The 20,597-nt window shown below is 41.5% G+C and overlaps 2 protein-coding genes across 2 annotated transcripts; both read right to left on the bottom strand.

Annotated features, from left to right (window-relative positions):
- Nucleotides 1-6,480: 6,480 nt before the first annotated feature.
- Nucleotides 6,481-14,954, bottom strand: LOC130294925 (olfactory receptor 10A2-like). Its single transcript, XM_056545077.1, has 2 exons — nucleotides 14,814-14,954; nucleotides 6,481-7,344 (listed from the first exon to the last, which is right to left on the bottom strand). Exons 1-2 carry the CDS (start codon nucleotides 14,952-14,954, stop codon nucleotides 6,481-6,483), a joined length of 1,005 nt encoding a protein of 334 aa, XP_056401052.1.
- A 4,336-nt stretch (nucleotides 14,955-19,290) lies between these two features.
- Nucleotides 19,291-20,217, bottom strand: LOC130294924 (olfactory receptor 49-like). The gene has a single exon (XM_056545076.1). The coding sequence runs from the start codon at nucleotides 20,215-20,217 to the stop codon at nucleotides 19,291-19,293; it is 927 nt and encodes a 308-aa protein (XP_056401051.1).
- Between the last annotated feature and the right edge of the window lie 380 nt (nucleotides 20,218-20,597).

The raw sequence follows: 20,597 nt of genomic DNA, 5'->3' as shown, positions 1-20,597 counted from the left end.
TCAAAGTCTCTGAGTCCTCCGCTAAATCCCCATTCTTTGTGGTGTACGGCCGTCACCCTCTTCCCCCCCTCCCCACTCCCACGCCTTCTGGTTTGCCTGCTGTTGATGAGGTGACTCGGGACTTCTCCAACATCTGGAAAGAGACTCAAAAATCTCTCATACAGGCCTCATCCCGGATAAAAAAACATGCCGATAAAAAAAGAAGAACCCCTCCTGTCTTTTCTCCTGGAGACAAAGTGTGGCTCTCCGCCAAGTATATCCGCTTCCGTGTCCCCAGTTATAAACTGGGACCACGTTATCTTGGACCTTTTAAAATCAAATGCCAAATCAACCCTGTCTCCTACAAACTCCTTCTTCCTCCTTCTCTCTGCATTCCCAATGCTTTTCATGTCTCTCTCCTTAAACCACTTATCCTTAACCGCTTCTCTCCTAAGGTTGTTACTCCTACTCCTGTCTCCGGGTCCTCTGACATCTTCTCGGTTAAAGAAATTCTGGCATCCAAGACGATCAGAGGTAAAAGATTTTTTCTTGTAGATTGGGAGAATTGCGGTCCGGAGGAGAGGTCATGGGAACCTGAGGACAACATCCTTGACAAGGACCTTATCTACAAATTTTCGGGTTCTAAAAAGAGGGGGAGACCCAGGGGGGGGGGTACTGTTACGCCGAGCGCTCCGGGTCCCCGCTCCTCCCCTGAGCGCTCACAGCGTTCCCCTACTCGCAGCGCCCCGGTCAGACATGCTGACCGGGTGCGCTGCGATAATGTCCCTAGCCGGGATGCGATTCGCAATGCGGGACGTGCCCGCTCGCGATGCGCATCTCGACACGCTTACCAGACCCGCTCCCCCTCTGTGCTGTCCCGGTGCGCGCGGCCCCGCTCCTTAGGGCGTGCGCGCGCTGGTTCTTTGCGATTTAAAGGGCCGGTGCGCCACTGATTGGCGCATGGGTTTTAATTAGTATGTTCACCTGTGCACTTCCCTATATTACCTCACTTCCCCTGCACTTCCTTGCCGGATCTTGTTGCCATTGTGCCAGTGAAAGCGTTCCTTGTGTATCCCTAGCCAGTGTTCCAGACCTCTTGCCGTTGCCCCTGACTACGATCCTTGCTGCCTGCCCTGACCTTCTGCTACGTACGACTCTGCTCTTGTCTAATCCCTTGTACCACGCCTATCTCAGCAGTCAGAGAGGTTGAGCCGTTGCCGGTGGATACGACCTGGTTGCTACCGCCGCTGCAAGACCATCCCGCTTTGCGGCGGGCTCTGGTGAAAACCAGTAGCAACTTAGAACCGGTCCACCGACGCGGTCCACGCCAATCCCTCTCTGGCACAGAGGATCCACCTCCAGCCTGCCGAATCCTGACAACTCTGGGCAGACATAAAAGAACATATCAACTATCTGTGGAGCATACAACAGCTGATAAGTACTGGAAGGATTGACATTTTTTAAATAGAAGTAATTTACAAATCTGCTTAGCAGTTAATTTAATAAAAACAAATAGTTTTCCACTGGAGTACCCCTTTAACCTCTTTATGACTCTGTTATGGTCTTTATGACCCAGCCCTTTTTTTTTTTATCTAACATGTGTCTCTTTATGTGGTAATAACTTTGATTGCTTTCATTAGCTTTCACTTTTGTACCTTATATGAGAGGTAAATTTTTGTTAATACATGCAGCGTTTTTTGTGAAAAAGATATAAGTATTGAGTATTTGAAACAATTAGCATTTCTTTATTTTTTTCATGACAAATAAATAAAGTTATTTACATACACATTTACAATTTTTCTACTTTGTGTTGACAGCATTTGTTAAACATTATTTTAACTTTTTAGGGCATTAGAAGGCTCATTATATTGTGAGCATTCTTTCAAATTTTCAAGGTAAGTTCAAAATCCAATAAATCCCCCCATGTAAAAAAAAACATACCTTCAAAGTATTCTGAACGACATTTACAAACGTTATTATTTCTTTAGGTGGTTCACTAGGATAAAGCAAAGTAAAGTTTTTTTGCTTTTTTTTAACCCCTTAAGGACGCAGCCCTTTTTCACCTTAAGGACTGAGTCCTTTTTCGCAATTCTGACCACCGTCACTTTACGAATTAATAACGCGAAAGCGCTTTTACCGAATATTCTGTTTCTGAAATAGTTTTTTCGTGACATATACTACTTTATTTTGGTGGTAAATTTTCGCCGTTAATTGCATCATCTTTGGGTGAAAAAAATGAAAATTTCAGGAAAATTTTTGAAAATTTAGCATTTTTCTAACTTTGAAGCTCTCTACTTGTAAGGAAAATGGATATTCCAAATACATTTTATTTTTCTTCACAAATACAATATGTCCACTTTATGTTGGCATCATAAAATGAACGTATTTTTGCTTTTTGAAAAAATTAGAGGGCTTCAAAGTAGAGCAGCAATTTTCAAAAATGTCATGAAAATTGCTAAATCTGAAGGGACATATGTTACAGAACTACAACTCCCAGCATGCCTAGGCAGTCGAGGCATGCTGAGAGTTGTAGTTTTGCAACATCTGGAGGGCTACCATTTGGGCACCACTGTAACAGTGGTCTCCAAACTATGACCTTCCAGATGTTGCAAAACTACAACTCCCAGGATGCCTCGACTGCCCAGGCATGCTGGGAGTTGCAGTTTGGCCTTCCTAGTGGTTGCCACAGTAAAGATCACTTTACTTTCACTTTCAATCCCCCCCCCCCCCCACCGTCGATTCCCTACCTGAGCAAGGATCCAGCAGGCTCCAGCGAAGATCCCAGGTCCCCAGGCATCTTCTCCTGCAGGTACGGCCTCCATCTTCTTCCCAGATCCCCTCGACATCCAGGGGCGGGCAGAACGGGGGGTTGCCAGGGCGCTGCCATTGGTCAGAACTCCGTTCTGCTAATGGCAGGGGATAGGAGGAGATCGCAGCTTTGCGACCTCACTTCTATCCCTGTTGCTGTTGCTGACAGCTCCGATCAGCCCTATTTCCCGGGTGATCGGGTCACCAGAGAAAATCGAGAAAATCGAATTGGAGAAAATCACATGTCTGAATTGACATGCGATTTTCTCCGATCGCCGACATGGGGGGGGTCTCTAGACCCCCCTGGGCGAAGTGCCGAGGTGCCTGCTGAATGATTTCAGCAGGCATCCGGCTCCGGTCCCCAACCGGCTAGCGGTGGGGACCGGATTTCCCACGGGCGTATGGATACGCCCTCGGTCCTTAAGGACTCGGAATGCAGGGCGTATCCATACGCCCTTTGTCCTGAAGAGGTTAAATTCCAATTAATTATTTATTTATATGATTTTTGTAAAATTTCAATTATTTTTTTTGTAACGAACCTGCTTTGTAACAAAATAATAATTGAAAAAAAGTGCAAACAAACTTCAGATTATCATCCATTACCCCGATTCTTTGGTTTTTAGGGATATCCCATATGTCCCCCTCGTGTGCTTCTTGACTTCTTGAGGTCTTAGACATGACACCTTTTTCTAAGGATTGTCCACCATGGTACCAGTACAGTGGGGGAAAAAAAACACAAGTGACCCTATTTTGTAGAGAGCATTTTGACACCACAGATGTTTGAGGAAATTTTTTAGCATTAGGCATTTTACTTTGCACTTTTAGAACTGATTTTCTCACTTTTACACAAGGAGCACAGTGATAATAGCACCCCAAACTGTAATTTCTCCAGTACCCCATAAGTGGTCATAAGCCTCTGTTGGGCACACAGCAGTGAGGGGATGAAAGCAGAGAAGCTCCTTAAGGCATTTTGGATGCAAATTTTACAGAATCTGTTTCCTCTATTTCTGGGGTCTACATAGGGTCACTTGTTTGGGGAGGATGCTCATGCAATGTTGTGGGACGGTTCCTACTGGAGGAGGAGAAAAGGAATGTGGGGTATACTCCTTTTCTCCCTCACTGACTGTCTTGATGTCAGAGACAAGAAACCTTTAGGCCTCTTCTGCTGAGTAAACCCTTTTTGATGTCCAGGTGTTTCAAACCTTATAGGTAGGGTATATGTAGTGATTTTACATCTGTGTGTGTGGGTGTGGTGGTGGGGGGGGGGTGGAGGGTATGTCAAGTATGGGTGTATGTAGTGATTTCACACTTGCTGGGGGGATGTAAAAGAACCTAAGAGAACCTAAGAAAAGTCAGCACTCTACCACATCCCATCTCTGCAAGTAATTTGCCAGCATGCCAATGCGGAAGTAGTAAATTCAAAATGAAAAAGTATGATAACAGCATGACTCCAGAGGTCGGGTGTTCAAACAAGTATAGAAGTTTATTGCACCATAGTACAACATTTAGCATTTAGATTTCTTTTTACAAAAAACGTATGTCACTAACTTAGTCTAACCTAAACACCCGTCACCGTAACAACCTGAATATAACAGGAACCTATCTCGTAACAAAGATATGACATTTGAATAGCAAAACATACAAAAAAAAAAACAATAAAGGCATATGCTGTTGTGAGAAAGACCTCCATAGTACAACAGGAAGGTTTATTACAAAATATGTATTCAATAAAAATAAAAATAAAAAGAATAATAATAACATTGCAGGTGTAAATTCTAGAGGAGCTGTATTCATTCATTCTAACAGAGTTTGAAGCATATCTTTTTCTCTAAAAATGAGATACTATATTTTCTTAAATAATGAAGGAATATCTTTTCAAGAGAATGGAGCAAGGTTGGGAAGGCAAACTTAACCCATCGTCATTACAATACTAATCTTTTACTCCTTAAAGGGGTACTCCGGTGGAAAACTATTTTTCTTTTTAAATCAACTGGTGTAAAAAAGTTAAACAGATTTGTAAACTACTTCTATAAACATAATCTTAATTCTTCTAGTACTTATTAGCTGCTGAATACTACAGAGGAAATTCATTTCTTTTTGGAAGACAGTGCTCTCTTCTGAGATCACGAGCACAGTGCTGTTTGCTGACATCTCTCTCCATTTTAGGAACTGTCCAGAGCAGCATATGTTTTCTATGGGGATTTTCTCCTACTCTGGACAGCTCTTAAAATGGACAGAGATGTCAGCAGAGAGCACTGTGCTTGTGATGTCAGCAGAGAGCTCTGTGTTCCAAAAAGAAAATAATTTCCTCTGTAGTATTTAGCAGCTAATAAGCCAGAAGGATGAAGAAGTAACAGAAGTAATTTATAAATCTGTTTAACTTTCTGGCACCAGTTGATTTAAAAAAAAAAAGTTTTCCACCGGAGTACCCCTTTAAGGACGAAGTGCGTACCTGTACACAGCTGTCACAACCTGGTCCCGCTTCATAGTAAGGTGGTCCTGATGGTTTTCAGCCGCCAGTGGCTAACACTGGACCGATCCCAGTGATGCTTGGCATTAACCCCTTAGACGCCGCAATCAAAGTTGATCATGGCATCTAAAACAGAAAAAATCTATCCTGGCCGCTCACCGGAGATGATCGGGACCACCGCGTTGAAACTACGGTTTCCCGATTAGCTTAGAGGATGGTAGAAGGGCCCTTACCTGCCTCCTTGCCTTCTGATCATTGCTAGGTTGCTCCAGGCAGTCTCAGCAACCTGGAGCAATCGAGCACCGATAACGCTGATCAATGCCATGCTATGGCATAGCATTGAGCAGTGATTGCAATCAGAACATTGCATGTAATAGTGCCCTATAGTGACTATAAAATTGTGTAAAAAAAAATGTAAAATAAAAGTTAATAAATATGAATTAACCCCATCTCTAATAAAAGTTTAAATCACCTCCCTTTTCCCATTTAAAAAAAAAGAATATGTAAACAAAAACATGTAAACGATATGTGGTATCGCCGTGTGCGTAAATGTCTGAAGTATAAAAAATACAATGTTAATTAAACCGCATGGTCAATGGCGTATACGTGAAAAAAAATACCAAAGTCCAAAATTGCATATTTTTGGTCACTTTGTATACCTTAAAAAAATTATAAAAAGTGATCAAAAAGTCCCATCAAAACAAAAATGGTACCAATAAAAACTTCAGATCACGGCGCAAAATTATGAGGCCTCATACATCCCCGTATATGGAAAAGTAAAACAGTTATGAGGGTCAGTAGATGACAATTTTAAACATACTGATTTTGGTCATTTGTTATTTTTTAACGAAAAGTGCACTGCGTAGAATTTATATGTTGTACATCTTGGCAAAACATTAACCTTTCTAATCTACATTATAAAAAAGTTTATCTCCATTTTATAGAAATCATGGCTTATAAAAAGACCACTAGAGGTCCCCATGTCATGTCCCCATTATGTCCAGCTGCAGCACAAAGTCCAGGAAGTGGGTGGGACTAGTACTCCTATGTGCTCACTCCTAACCTGTCAGACTGCAGCATGAATGGATAAAGAGACACATATAAGCATGATTTTTTATGTGATTTGACAGGTAAGTTTTAAATAAAAAATACAAAAATATAAGCAGATATAGTGAACTGTTTTAAAGTGCCATTTCAGTTATCAAATGCACTGGTGTATCTTGTTAACAATGACATAGCATGATGGCTTGGTTAGTTACTTTTCTCAATGCCTTCTTTATCTCTCTATTTCTAAAAGTATAAATAAAGGGGTTTAAAATGGGTGTAACCACCGTGTACGTGAGGGCAAGGAACTTGTTATAGTGACTGCCTTTAGGCCTGACATACACAACAATAGCCGACCCATAAGCCAGGGATGCTACAATGAGATGGGACGAGCAAGTTGAAAAAGCTTTTGTTTTACTCCCGGTTTTGTCAATTTTCAACACAGTGTATATGATGTGAATGTAGAGCCCTAATACAACAAAAAAGGGTAAAACAGTTGCAACAACAGCTGCCAAACTGGTTGTCAAATTACTAATAAATGGGTCTGAACAAGCTAGACTTTGCAGTGGTGCAAAGTCGCAGAAGAAATGGTCAACCTCATTGGGTCCACAGAAGTCCATTGAAAAAGTAAAAATTGTGGGAAAGAAAGAGGTAATAAAACCAAGAAACCATGGCAAGGCAGCCAGTCTACGACAGAGTCGACTGTTCATTACAGCCGAATAACGTAATGGATTATTAATGGCTAGATATCGATCAAACACCATTAACGCTAGAAGAAAGCACTCTGTTTCTCCAAGGGCATTAAAGGCATACATTTGGACAAAGCAACCAAAGAAGGAGATGGTCTTTTTAGTCTGAATAAGAATCACTAGCAATTTTGGAATTGTCACTGAGACTATCATTATATCTAAAACAGTAAATATACTGATGAAGAAGTACATTGGAGAATGAAGAGAAGGCTCGGACGTAACTAAAAGAATAATGGTAAAGTTTCCAAAAACACAAATGATGTAGGCCAGAAGAACAACACAAAAGAGTACCTTCTGAAATGAGTGGAAGTGGGAAAACCCCACAAGAAAAAATGAACTCACAGTTGTTTCATTAAAATGCTGCATTTTGAGTTAAAAAAATGAAATACAGAAAGAAATATAAATACACAAAGATATAACGCAACAGGTTAATGTTATGTTTCTTACATTATGTTGACATTTATAAAAGACAAAAATCAGGCAGGTAAAAAAGAGGAACCAACTGAATTCTGACGTCAGAGCGGCGCTTTTTACCTTAAGCATATACATTTTGGATGAGTTAAAAAAAATCAACAGAAACATCTGGCACCACAATGGTTAATTTGCTTTTTCTGCAGGTGTAACTTGCCATTTAATAGCATTTACACTGTACTTTGTCTTAGATTTTTAGAGCGAAATTCATGGGATCAACTTTCCTAAATGGAACATTAGAAGATTACTTTCATGCGGCGTAAGGTTTGAAGGTCATTCTTCGAGGTTCTGATGTTGAGCCATCGGGATATTTTAAGTCAGGTTAAAAATCTTTACTAGGATTTGATTTTAAAAAATTAAACTTAAGTTCTGAATCTCAATGAGGGTAACATATGGAGAGCTTCAGTTCATTTTGGAAGGTAAGAATAGGATCTTCGGTTAGTAAATGATGTATTGGTCTTCTTTGCTGAGAACAGTATGGGTAGGTTGGTTTGTTATGACTTTTAAGAATTTCCACTTATGTGTTACTATCTGATATGAGCAAAGAAATCCCCAAAATAAATAATCTGTAATAGATTTGTCATCTTAATGCACAGAATACAAATACAGTATATGTAAATCACACATTCCTCTTTTATATCCTTTGTTGAAAAGGTAATAAGGGCAAAAGGGAATACTTTGTCCTTTGATAATGTACTTTAATGGTGTAATTGGGGACCTTGCAACATCAAACATCAAATATTTGGCAGCATTACAATACTGTAGATATAAAATGAATGGAGTAGAAATTCTGTAAAGAAGCCAGCTCACCCTGTTCTTTTTTTTTTTTTCCCCCCCAATTTCTGCATGGGTTGAGCTTGACTTTGGCTCCAAGGAATGAAAATCAAGGTCCTTTTTATAAGAACAAATCAGCATGATACACTTAAAAACAGAAAAACAGCCAATGTGTTCCCAGCATAGGTTCGGCCCTTAGCCATTGTCATAAATAAAAGCTTACGCCAAAAGTGCATCACTTGCTACCTGTTTGTGAGTGTACAATATTTTTGTGGCATCATAATAAAGGACCTTGAACGCCTTCCATGGAGCTGGAGCCTGTTATTGGGTCCATCAAAAATCCCTTTAATATAAAAAGTAGCGATTTGCGGCATGTTATATTTTCCATTGCCAATGTACGTATCCGACAATGTTTTTTGTTTTCTGTATAAATATCATAATAAGTTGTACCAATAAGCATTTGACTTTTCTAAGCTTTGTGCTGCATACTTCAAACTTTCCTTTCAACCTTTAGGGTTCATGGCTAGAGTTGAGCAAATTTTTCAAACAATTCGAAAAATTTAGTTCTAAGCCAAAGTGTTAACCAAACCTGGAACTTAGCAATAACCTTTAAATTTGTGTATAACACTAAGAGCACGTAAAGTGTACCTGTTGTTAACAAAAACTTTGTATATAATGCATATAATACCATTATATGTATATTTGTAGTATACATTGGTTAAAAAAAATTGTATATTTTTGTTCCTACAGCTATTGCCTTTGTGTGTCTGTGAGGAGACCAAATACAGGAAGTGAGGGTGGACAAGCAGGGCTCTGTACACTGAGGACAAGCAGGGCTCTGTACACTGAGGACAAGCGGGGCTCTGTGTACCGAGGACAAGCAGGGCTCTGTACACTGAGGACAAGCAGGGCTCTGTACACTGAGGACAAGAAGGGCTCTGTACACTGAGGACAAGCAGGGCTCTGTACACTGAGGACAACCAAGGATCTGTACACTGAGGACAAGAAGGGCTCTGTACACTGAGAACAAGCAGGACTCTGTACACTGAGGACAAGCAGGGCTCTGTGCACTGAGGACAAGCAGGGCTCTGTACACTGAGGACAAGCAGGGCTCTGCACACTGAAGACATGTCTGTGCCAGTCTGCGCCAGTGTGTGACAGTGTGTGCCAGGAAAATCCGACAAACCCGACATTGCACTGTGAAAAGCAGAAAAAGGGTCGTGGTCTATCACAAAGGGGGCATGGCTGGCTTCGCGAAGAAGGAATACAAAAGCGAGATGGGGAGGGTCCTAAAGAGATACAACATCTTTGGCAAAAGGAGCATCTTAACGCTAGCAACTACCCACCCATGAGGGTTCCATTTTAAAGAGTCTGCAGGATTCAGAGGCCAAATCAGATAGCAGTGGCTCGTAAGAGAGGCATGTGGGAAAGAAAGGTTTACTCCTAAGTATAGTTTGTGAGAAGTGCAACAATTGAATGTGTAGGAAGATTGTAGTTGCCAGGTAACGGGTGGGGCGAAGGTTAATGGGGTACTCTGCCCCTAGACATCTTATCCCCCATCCAAGGATAGGGGATAAGATGTCTGATCGTGGGGTCCCCCCAGTGGCAGGACCCCCACGATCATTCCTGCACCCATCTGACCCATGTGGCGACGTGTTCACTCTGCGGGATGGAGTATACAAATTTGTCTTCAAACATGGACATAAAAATATTGGCAAACGATGGGGCCACTGGGGACCCCATTGAAACGCCTTGTAATTGTAAGAAAAAATCTTCTCCAAATCTAAAATAATTTTTAGTTAGGATAAGCTCCAGAAGATCCATCACAAATTGAATTTTAGAATTGTCTAGGGAAGCATCCTTGTACAATTATTCTTTGACCGCTCTTAATATCCAGCGTACATAGCCACATGTCCTCACTAATATTAACTTTGTCTATGCGATCCAAAAACTCGTTTGCATCACATAGACAATTGTCCAATTTCTGTACAATCTTTTGTAGAAAACCATCGACATATACAGGCAAAGGATAGAGTATGGAGTCCACCCCGGAGACAATCGGGTCACATAGACAAAGTCAATATTAGTGAGGACATGTGGCTATTTTTCATTTAATTTTATTTATTGTACAAAAAAATTATAATATTTTTTATTTTTTTAAATATTTTTTATTTTTATATATTTTTTTTATTTTTATATTTATTTATATTTATTATTATTTTTATTTTTATATTTATATTTATTTAAAAAAAAAATTCTGTGTTTATTTATTATTTTTTCCATACTCACTCATTTATCATCTTCTCTCTACCAGTCGATTCTCCATTTACATATTATGGTTTCAGTATAATGCCCTACTCCCTTCAATATAGTGGTCAGATGGCTGGGTGCTCCACAACCCCTGCATTCCTTTATATACTAACATATAAGTTTATATAATATGTAAAAAAAAAAAATTTTTATATATGGTCTTTTTTATATACATTGCTCATATGTGAACCCCCTCTTCCTTTTATATATGTGTATCTTTGTATACTGGGTGGTTCCCCTCCAGTGGAGCCCTGGGGGTTAATCCCTCATGGGCTCAACTGGAAGGTTAACCACCCAGCTCCCTATATATAGCATGCCTGTACTCACCTGAGTATGCCTGATGAAGCATATGATCTGTGAAACGCGTTTCATGATGGGTGATTAAAGTGTATTCTACCCCACGAGTGTGTCCAGCGCCTGTGGATGTCCACCGCTCCCTTGGAGGCTCCTTGGCTTTTTGTTTATCTGTCCTGAGGTGGACCGGCTGCCGACACACTTTCACACAAGCCTTTTTCCATTGTTGCACTTGGCGAGTGTAACATCCTGGGGGAGCATTGTATTTACCTCTGTTCACCCTTGTATTTTTAAGTGGTAATGCGCTAGGTTGCGCCCTCTCTATTCCTTTGCTGAATATAATTCTGACATACATGCATAAACATCATATACACATATACACCCCCTCTTATCCTCTGTGTCCTCATCACCCCCAAAACCCCGCCAAACCTCTCCTCATAATTACTATAACTCCCCCCCCCACACCTCTCCTCATCACTACTATAACCCCCTCTCCTCATCACCCCCATAACACCCCTGCACCTCTTATCCCCTCCATAACCCCCCTGGACCTCTCATCAACCCCTGTATCTTTCATCACCCCCCTGCACCTCTCATCACCCCCTCCCCTGCACCTCTCATCACCCCCCTACACTTCTCATCACTCCCCCTGCACCTCTCACCACCCCCCCTGCACTTCTCACCCCCCCTGCACCTCTCATCACCCCCCTGCACCTCTCATCACCCCCATAACCCCCCCTGCACCTCTCATCACCCCCCTGCACCTCTCATAACCCCCTGCACCTCTCACCACCCCCCTGCACCTCTCTGCACCTCTCATCACCCCCCTGCACCTCTCATCACCCCCATAGCCTCCCCTACACCTCTCATCACCCTCCCTGCACCTCTCACCCCCCCCAGCACCTCTCATAACACCCCTGCACATCTCATAACCCCCCTGCACCTCTCATCACCCCCCTGCACCTCTCATCACCCCCCTGCACCTCTCATAACCCCCCTGCACCTCTCATTACCCCCATAACCCCCCTGCACCTCTCATCACCCCCCTTGCACCTCTCATAACCCCCCTGCACCTCTCTTCACCACCATAACCCCCCTGCACCTCTCATCACCCCCTGCACCTCTCATCCCCCCCTGAACCTCTCATCACCCCCATAACCCCCCTGCACCTCTCATCACCCCCATAACCCCCCTGCACCTCTCATCACCCCCATAATCCCCCCCTGCACCTCTCATCAACCCCCTCCCTGCACCTCTCATACCCCCCTACATCTCTCATCACCCCCTGCATCTCTCATCACCCCCCTGCACCTCTCATCATCCCCTGCAAGTTTACTTACCCTGCCGAGGATCGGTGCAGCAGCATGAGGCTTCTGCTGCTCCTGTCACTGCACGTGGGAGGGTGCTGGAGATCGCTTGGGACGTAGGCAGTGACAGGTCAGGTGATTGGAGTAGATGTGCGTGCCTGCGCGGGGCACATGACGACTCTACTCCAATCAGCTCTTGGCCTGTCCGGCCCAGCAATGATTCTTAAGCGGCCCGCACCCTCGAAAAAGGTAAAGGTAAATTAATAGAAATGTGCGGGCCCCCCGGACTATGAGGCCCAGTCATAGTCCTTGCGGGCACCCAGCGCCAGCGGTCAGTGAGTGACAGTCGCAGTTACTCACTGACAAGCCAGTTAAAAAAAAAACGAACTGTGTCGGCCGACGGGCGCCCCTGTCACTATGGCACCCTGTGCGGCTGCACAGCTCGCACACCCCAAAGGCCGGCCCTGTGTACACCACATTGCAGCAGTACAGAGTGGCTGTGTAGTAAACCCAAGAGTTTACTTTCTCTCTCTCTCCCTTCCCTGTCAGTGCTTTTATGCAGTGATTTGGGCTTGTGGTGAATCGCTGCTGTGAAGCTGTTTTTCTGTGCAACACATACACTGCTCTATCTCTGTCTGCAATAAAACGGTCTCTCTGAAATACAACGCTGGAATGGCTGCCCGCAAGATGGCTGCCAATTATATAGGGCTGTGACATCACAGGACTGGGGCTGCTTATAAGCTGCATTCTGCATGAGATTCCGGGTCATCCTGCCTACCCACCTTCTTGCCTTCCCAGAGTTTCTTGCCCCATATCCTCACATGTGGATCCACCATTTTAGATGCCCTAGATGCCCTGGAGCCTGGACGGCACTAAATGGAGTTTAATGAAGCAATTTGTTTCATCGAATCGTGACGATATTCAGATTCGTTGCAAAGCAAATTTTTCATAAAATTCTTAATGAATTTTGATTCGTCATATTCAATTTGCTCATCCCTAATAGATAGCAAAAGAAGAAAAGCAGCACATCCCAATTAGAGAAGATTTCAGTAGGTGCACGCAGGTTCTGGAGTCCGGGTTAGGGGCCCACTTTTTAAACCGCATAGAAATCTTCCAACAGCACACAAAAAAAATCAAAATAATCCAGTGATTTATTTAAAAAACTAATTAGTAAAAAAAACAGAAAAATTTCAATCAGCTCATCCTGATCTTCTTTAAGCTATATCTTGAGAAAGATTAGGATGAGCTGATTGAAATGTTGCTGTTTTATAAATAACTGGATTCTTTTTGACCATTTTTGTGTGCTTCTGGAAGATTTTTATGCTGCTTAGATAGATAGGTGGATAGATGAATAAATACAATATTTTTTCCCCTTTGTTTATTATAAATTTCATAAAAATTACAACAATGCTGATTACACATCCAATCTTCAATTTTTCACTACATTGCTGTATAAACCAACAAAACATTTCTCTTTTATATTTATTAGTCCTACATAAGAACTCCTTAATCGTCCCCTTATTTTCTATGTCCCCTAAAATAACGAACACAATAGTATGAGGAATCTTTTTTCCTATTTTACCTTCAAGAATGTTCAATACTTGATCCCAGTAATTAGATATTACTTGACAATCCCACATATAATGTCTAAAATCTTCCACACTTCCACACCTCAGGCAATTTGACGATTCACATATACCAAATTTCCTCATTTGGATGGGGGTATAATAGGCCCTATGTAACATCCTAAACTGAGTGATTTTGTGCTGCATATTGAGTGATACTCTATTCAAATTAACACCAATATTGTGCCAAGTTTCATCCATCAACCCGCAGACTTCATTCATCAATTTTTAAAAAATATTTTTCCAACCATCCTCTCCTAACCAGGAGTTCAAAAATTTACACAAACGTGACATGTTTATAGCAAAACAGCTTTTATTTGTTGTGCAGGCGACCGCGTGTTTAATTTGTATATAATATAACATTTCACTATCCTTCATCCCAAATTTTTCTTTAAAGTGTTTAAATTCGTGTAACTTTCCATTTTTCCCAATATTTACTTTCACAAGTCAAAAATTCCTTCAAATTCCTGTTCCCCCACAGTGATGCAAAATTCAATCTATTTACTCCTACTTCTTAGTGTACACCATATCTTATTACATTTTTCCCAAAGGGTACCCAACCCCTGATAAGATTCCATCAAAGTTCCTATTTCGAGAAGTGCAAAGTTATTTGTTAAGCCCCTTTCTCTTATTTATTGAGGACTGCAGATTCCTTCCAGTTAATCAATTTCAGAAATTGGCAAGACATATAATAATTTTTTTTCCCAGGGGGCACAACATTCTGACATTTTAATTGTTTGCGTCCCCACAATAACCTGCCAAGTTGGACTTCAACTTTCCTAAACCAAGAATGTCCTATCCCTATGGGTGTAGCATTAAATAAGAACAAAACTTGGGGCAGAATGACCATCTTAATAATTGCCGATCTCTTGGACATCAAAAAGGGCATCCTACTCCAAAGTCCCACTGTTCGAGTCAAATTAGATGTAAAAGGTATAAGATTATCTTTCTTAAAGCTATCAATTTTAGATGATATTTTTACCTGCAGGTACGTAAAATTTTCTGATTTGTTAAGGATCTTGAGTTTCTCCACTGATGTCTCTATTTCTTCATCCAATGGGAGTAGCACCGATTTACCCCAGTTTATATCTAGACTGGAGACTGAACTAAAGGTATCAAACATCTTAATAATTAAGGGGACTTTTTCCCAGGGATTAGTTACAAATCATAGAATATCATCTGCATACAGCAGGATCTTATTACTCAGCCCTCTACTTCAAATCCCTCGAAATTCCCCTTCTCTCGAATCCATACTGCCAGCAGTTCAATATATGATGCATATAACAAAGGGGATAGGGGGGCACCCTTGCCTGGTTGCCCCACGTAATTCAAACTTTTTTGATGGAATACCATTAATCAAAATATTCACTTTCAGTTGATTTCATAGTAATTTAACATAATTTATAAACCTCGGACCCAGCCCAAAGTGCTCCAAGACTCTCCAAAGCTATCCCCACTCTACCCTGTCAAACTCCTTTGGAGCATCCAATGACAGGATAGAGCGGGGACCAGATCCATAAAATTGCATAGCCTCTTAAACTCTCTGAATATTCCAATGTACTGTACGTCCTGGAATAAATCCTCCTTGTTCTTCTCCCACAATCTGTTCAATCCCTTTATTTAATCTTCTTGCTAAAACTTTGGCAATTAATTTAATATCTGTATTCAATAAGGATATGGGGTGGTACGACCCCACATCCAACGGGTCCTTATCCTGTTTCCTAATAAGGGTAATATTTGCTTCCTGCATTGATTTAGGCAGGGCTCCCCCATATCCAGGATTCATTTTATAACTACCGACAGTTTTGGTAATAAAAATTAGCATAATTTCTATAAATCTGGAAAGGCCGGCCATCTGATCCAGGAGTGGTATTGCTGTCAATTGACGATAAAGTCTCCAGTATTTCCCGGATCGAGATCTCCTGTTCCAGTTCTGCAATACTTATTTCTGACAATTTTGGTAATTTTAAATAATCCAAAAATATACATACCTCTTCATCTTTTGATCTCCCTTCTGACCTATTTAAAACTGAGTAAAATAAAACTAACTCCAGTTCTATCTTTTCACTGTCCCTTATTATCTCTCCTCTGCTGTTCCTTAACATAATGATTTCATTGTTTTCTCTTTGGTTTTTAAGAGTTTGGGCTAGTAATTTGTTAGGTTTACCTTTTTCAAAATAATTCTCTGCCCCAGAAATTGCATTTTATGATGAGCTTTTTCTAATAGGTAAGAGGCATATTTATCTTGAGCTTCTCTTAATTTTTTTTACTTTCTGTGGCTTTGAACTCTTTTTTTTTTCCTCAAAATTTTCTGTTTAGAAAGAAACCACACTACTGCCTTCATTGTATCCCACAAATTTAACCTGTTGGGGATGAAGGGCATACAGGTACGCCCTTGCTCCCTGATACTTAAGGAGCAAGGGCATACCTGTACGCCCGTGGGAATTCCAGTCACTGCTGCCCACGAGGCAGTGATCGGAACGGGATCACTGCTGATATATATTAGCAGCCATCCCGACACAACGCCTAGGGCGGTCCTGAGACCCCCCTTGTCGGCGATTGCCGTGATTTGTCGGTCAATTTGTTGGTCAATTCTATGGCTTTTCCGGGCTGATCGTATCTCTGATGACCCAATCACCCAGAAAATTTGTCAATCACCTGTGGGGTGGTAAGGCTCACTATACCCCTTGTTACATTCCTTGAGGGGTGTAGTTTCCCAAATAGGGTGCTATGTGTTTTTTTTTTTTTTTTTGCTCTTCTGATATGCCCACCAAAAACCATTTCAGTAAAATTTGTTCTTCAAAAGCCCAATGTTGCTCCTTCCCTTCTGAGCTCTCTAGTGCATCCACAGAGCACTTTACATCAACATATGAAATATTTCCTTACTCAAGAGAAATTAGGTTACACATTTTGTTGGCTTTTTCTCCTTTTACCCCTTGTAAAAAATGGAAAAAAAAATGGGTCTATAAGAACGTTAGTGTAAAATATGAAGATCTTAAATTTTCTCCTCCACCTTGCTGTTATTCCTGTGAAACACTTAAAAGGTTAACAAAATTTCAGAATTTCATTTTGAATACTTTGAGGGGTGCAGTTTTCATAATGGGGTCCATTATAGGGTATTTCAAGCATAAAGACCCTCAAATTCACTTAAAAAACGGAACTGGTCCCTAAAAAATTCAGATTTTCAAATTTTCGTGAAAAATGGAAAAATTGCTGCGAAACTTTGAAGCCCTCTAATGTCTTCAAAAAGTAAAAACGTCAACTTTATGATGCCAACATAAAGTAGACATAATGTATATGTGAATCAATACAGTATATAATTTATTAGAAATGTACATTTTCCTTACAAGCAGAGAGCTTCAAAGTTAGAAAAATGCTGAATGTTAAAATTTTTCATGGATTTTGGATTTTTTCAAAAAGAAAGTATCGGCAAAAGTTTACTACTAACACTAACCATAAGTAGAATATGTCACGAAAAAACTATCTTGGAATCAAATTCATAAGTTAAAGCATCCCAGAGTTATTAATGCTTAAAATGACAGTGGTCAGATTTGCAAAAAATGGTCTGGTCCTTAAGGATAAAATGAGCTTCATCCCCAAGGGGTTAATAGTTGGTTGAGTTTATATTTATTTCCCAGAAGGTTTCTTGTTCTTTAATAAACCATTCTTTGTCCCCAACTAGATTTATCCAATGGGGGTTTACCGTATTTATCGGGGTATACCACGCACCGGCCTATAACACGCACCCTCATTTTACCACGGATATTTGGGTAAAAAAAGTTTTTTACCCAAATATCCATGAAAAAATGAGGGTGCGTGTGTGCGCGTGTATACCCCGATATACCCCCAGGAAAGGCAGGGGGAGAGAGGCCGTCGCTGCCCGCTTCTCTCCCCTTGCCTTTCCTGGGGTCTAGAGCGCTGCTGTCGGCCCTTCTCACCCCCTGGTTATCGGCGCCGCTGCCCGTTCTGTCCCCCTGACTATCGGTGCCGGCGCCGATAGCCAGGGGGAGAGAAGCGGCGCCGACAGCCAGGGGGAGAGAAGGGGCACCCATTGCCGGCGCCGCTGCCCCGTTGTCTCCCCCCATCCCCGGTGGCATAATTACCTGAGTCCGGTCCGCGCTGCTCCAGGCCTCCGTCGTGCGTCCCCAGCGTCGTTGCTATGCGCGGCGCACTGACGTCATGCCCCGCGCCGTTCAGCGCATAGCAATGACGCGGGGGACGCATGACGGAGGCCTGGAGCAGCGGAGCAGCGCGGACTGGACTCAGGTAATTATGCCACCAGGGATGGGGGGAGGCAACGGGGCAGCGGCGCCGGCAATGGGTGCCGCTGCCCCTTCTCTCCCCCTGGCTGTCGGCGCCGCTTCTCTCTCCCTGGCAGGAGTCAGGGGGACAGAACGGGCAGCGGCGCCGATAACCAGGGGGTGAAAAGGGCCGACAGCAGCGCTCTAGACCCCAGGAAAGGCAGGGGGAGAGAAGCGGGCAGCGACGGCCTCTCTCCCCCTGCCTTTCCTGGGGGTGTATCGGCGTATAACAGGCACACAGACTTTAGGCTAAAAATTTTAGCCTAAAAAGTGCATGTTATACGCCGATAAATACGGTAATTTAAAATGTGTGCGTTTTCCCCTATTATCCGGTTCAGTCAGCTCCATCATCAAGGGAGAATGATTTGTTATAGACTTTGCTTGATATGCTATATTTTTTATATACTTTGAGGAGTCACTTTCACATAAGCACAAATGAATTCTAGAGGCGGCTTCATATGACGTACTAAAACAGAAAAACTGGATTAAAACTGGATTAAAACTCTGCCATGCCTCCTTCCAGCCCACTTCCCTACAAAATCTAGAGAGAGGAGAGTCCTCACCAATCCCTTTTTTGTTTTTACTCATTTTTTCCATACTGGGGTTCATAGTACCATTCATATCTCCCATAACCCATAGACCCTCATATGCTTTTCCCTCACAAAACAGAGTAATACGTCTGACTTAAATGGGGGGGGGGGGGGGGGATGTAGGCAAATGCCAGGATTACTGCCCTGTCACACCTTTTACCATAAAGAAAAACAAATCTCCCATATCTATCTACCTTTTCCAGGGAGACTATAAACGGAGTATTTTGGTGAACATACACAAATGCACCTATTGAGTAATTAGAGTACCTTGAATAATATTCCTGAGATGTCCATCTTTTTCTCAGTGTATGGGTCTCAACAAGGGCAACAATAGCTGGCAAATGTCTATGAATCGCATCAAATATAGCACATTTTTTACCACATTTATCGGCCATACTACAAATTTACCATACGAAAATTTTAAAAGACAAAAAAAATCACTCTCTCCTCTCCCTCCTAGCCTTACCCGCCCACCCCCTCCCACCCCACTTCTTAATGACACACATAGCTATACTACTATATACTATATTTAAAAGTATGTTGCATAAACCAGAAAGCCGCTTTAACATTAAGATTGTATTATATTACTGATAACTTTTATGAATGCATTTTTTACCTCTCTATTTCTTAGAGTATAAATAAATGGATTTAAAAGTGGTGTAACCACAGTGAATATGAGAGCAAGGAACTTGTCATAGTGAGTACCTTTAGGCTTCACGTAGACAGTAATACCTGAGCCATAAAACATAGATGCTACAATAAGGTGGGAGGAGCACGTTGAGAAGGCTTTTGTTTTACCATCTCTGCTGTCAATCTTCAGTACAGTATATATTATGTGAATGTAGAACCCCACTATTGCAAGAAAAGGTAGAACTATTGCAAAAGAAGCGGCCACAATTGTAGTCATATTGCTTCTAAATGGGTCTGAACATCCCAAACTCTGCACTGGTGCTAGGTCACAGAAAAAGTGGTTGATCTTGTTTGGTCCACAGAAGTCTAAAAGATAAGTCTCAACAATAGGGAATAAGGATATAGTAAAACCAAAAAACCACGGCAGGGCAGCCAATGTATAACAGAGGCGACTGTTCATTATAGAGACATAACGTAATGGATTGTTTATAGCTACATATCGATCAAAGACCATAAAAGAAATAAGGAAGCATTCTGCCTCTCCTAAGCCACATAAGACATACAGCTGAATAAAGCAACCAAAAAACGAGATGGTCTTCTTGGTCTGAATAAGGATAGCCAATAATTTTGGAACTGTTACAGAAACAAACATGATTTCCAAAACAGAAAAAATGCTGATAAAAAAGTACATAGGGGAATGAAGAGAAGTCTCGACTCTCACTAACACAAAGATAGTTATGTTTCCAAGAACACAAATAATATATGCCAAAAGCACAACACAAAAAATAACGTTCTGAAATGAATGAAAACTGGAAAATCCCAAAAGCACAAACTCCATCACTGTAGTTTTGTTGACCTCTTGCATTTTGAATAAAAAAAAAATGCAAAAAATGTTTATAACATTAAAAATTAAAACAAGCACGTGAATCTAGTTTCTTGCATCTTCAAGATCCTCAAGTCTTCATTGGTCCTTCAACCTTCTCTATTGACCTTTCACTACTATAGTTTTTATTCTTCCAGTTGCTGTCCAACTGCATCATAAACAATGTAAAAAATATACAAATGATTTTGTGAGTTGCAGATGTGATTTTAAATGGATTTTCCAAATGAATATTTTAAGTCATGCATCATTTTCTATTTAGAATGTGTCGGCAGATAAAAACCATTTGGCCCATCTAGTCTGCCCAATAATCTGAATACTATGAATAGTCCCTGGTCCTATCTTATATGAAGGATAGCCTTATG

The sequence above is a fragment of the Hyla sarda genome, chromosome 11, assembly GCF_029499605.1.
Source record: "Hyla sarda isolate aHylSar1 chromosome 11, aHylSar1.hap1, whole genome shotgun sequence".
Classification (NCBI taxonomy): domain Eukaryota; kingdom Metazoa; phylum Chordata; class Amphibia; order Anura; family Hylidae; genus Hyla; species Hyla sarda.
The sequence above is the reverse complement of the archived record's forward strand: the minus strand, read 5'-3'. Positions and strand labels throughout refer to the sequence as shown.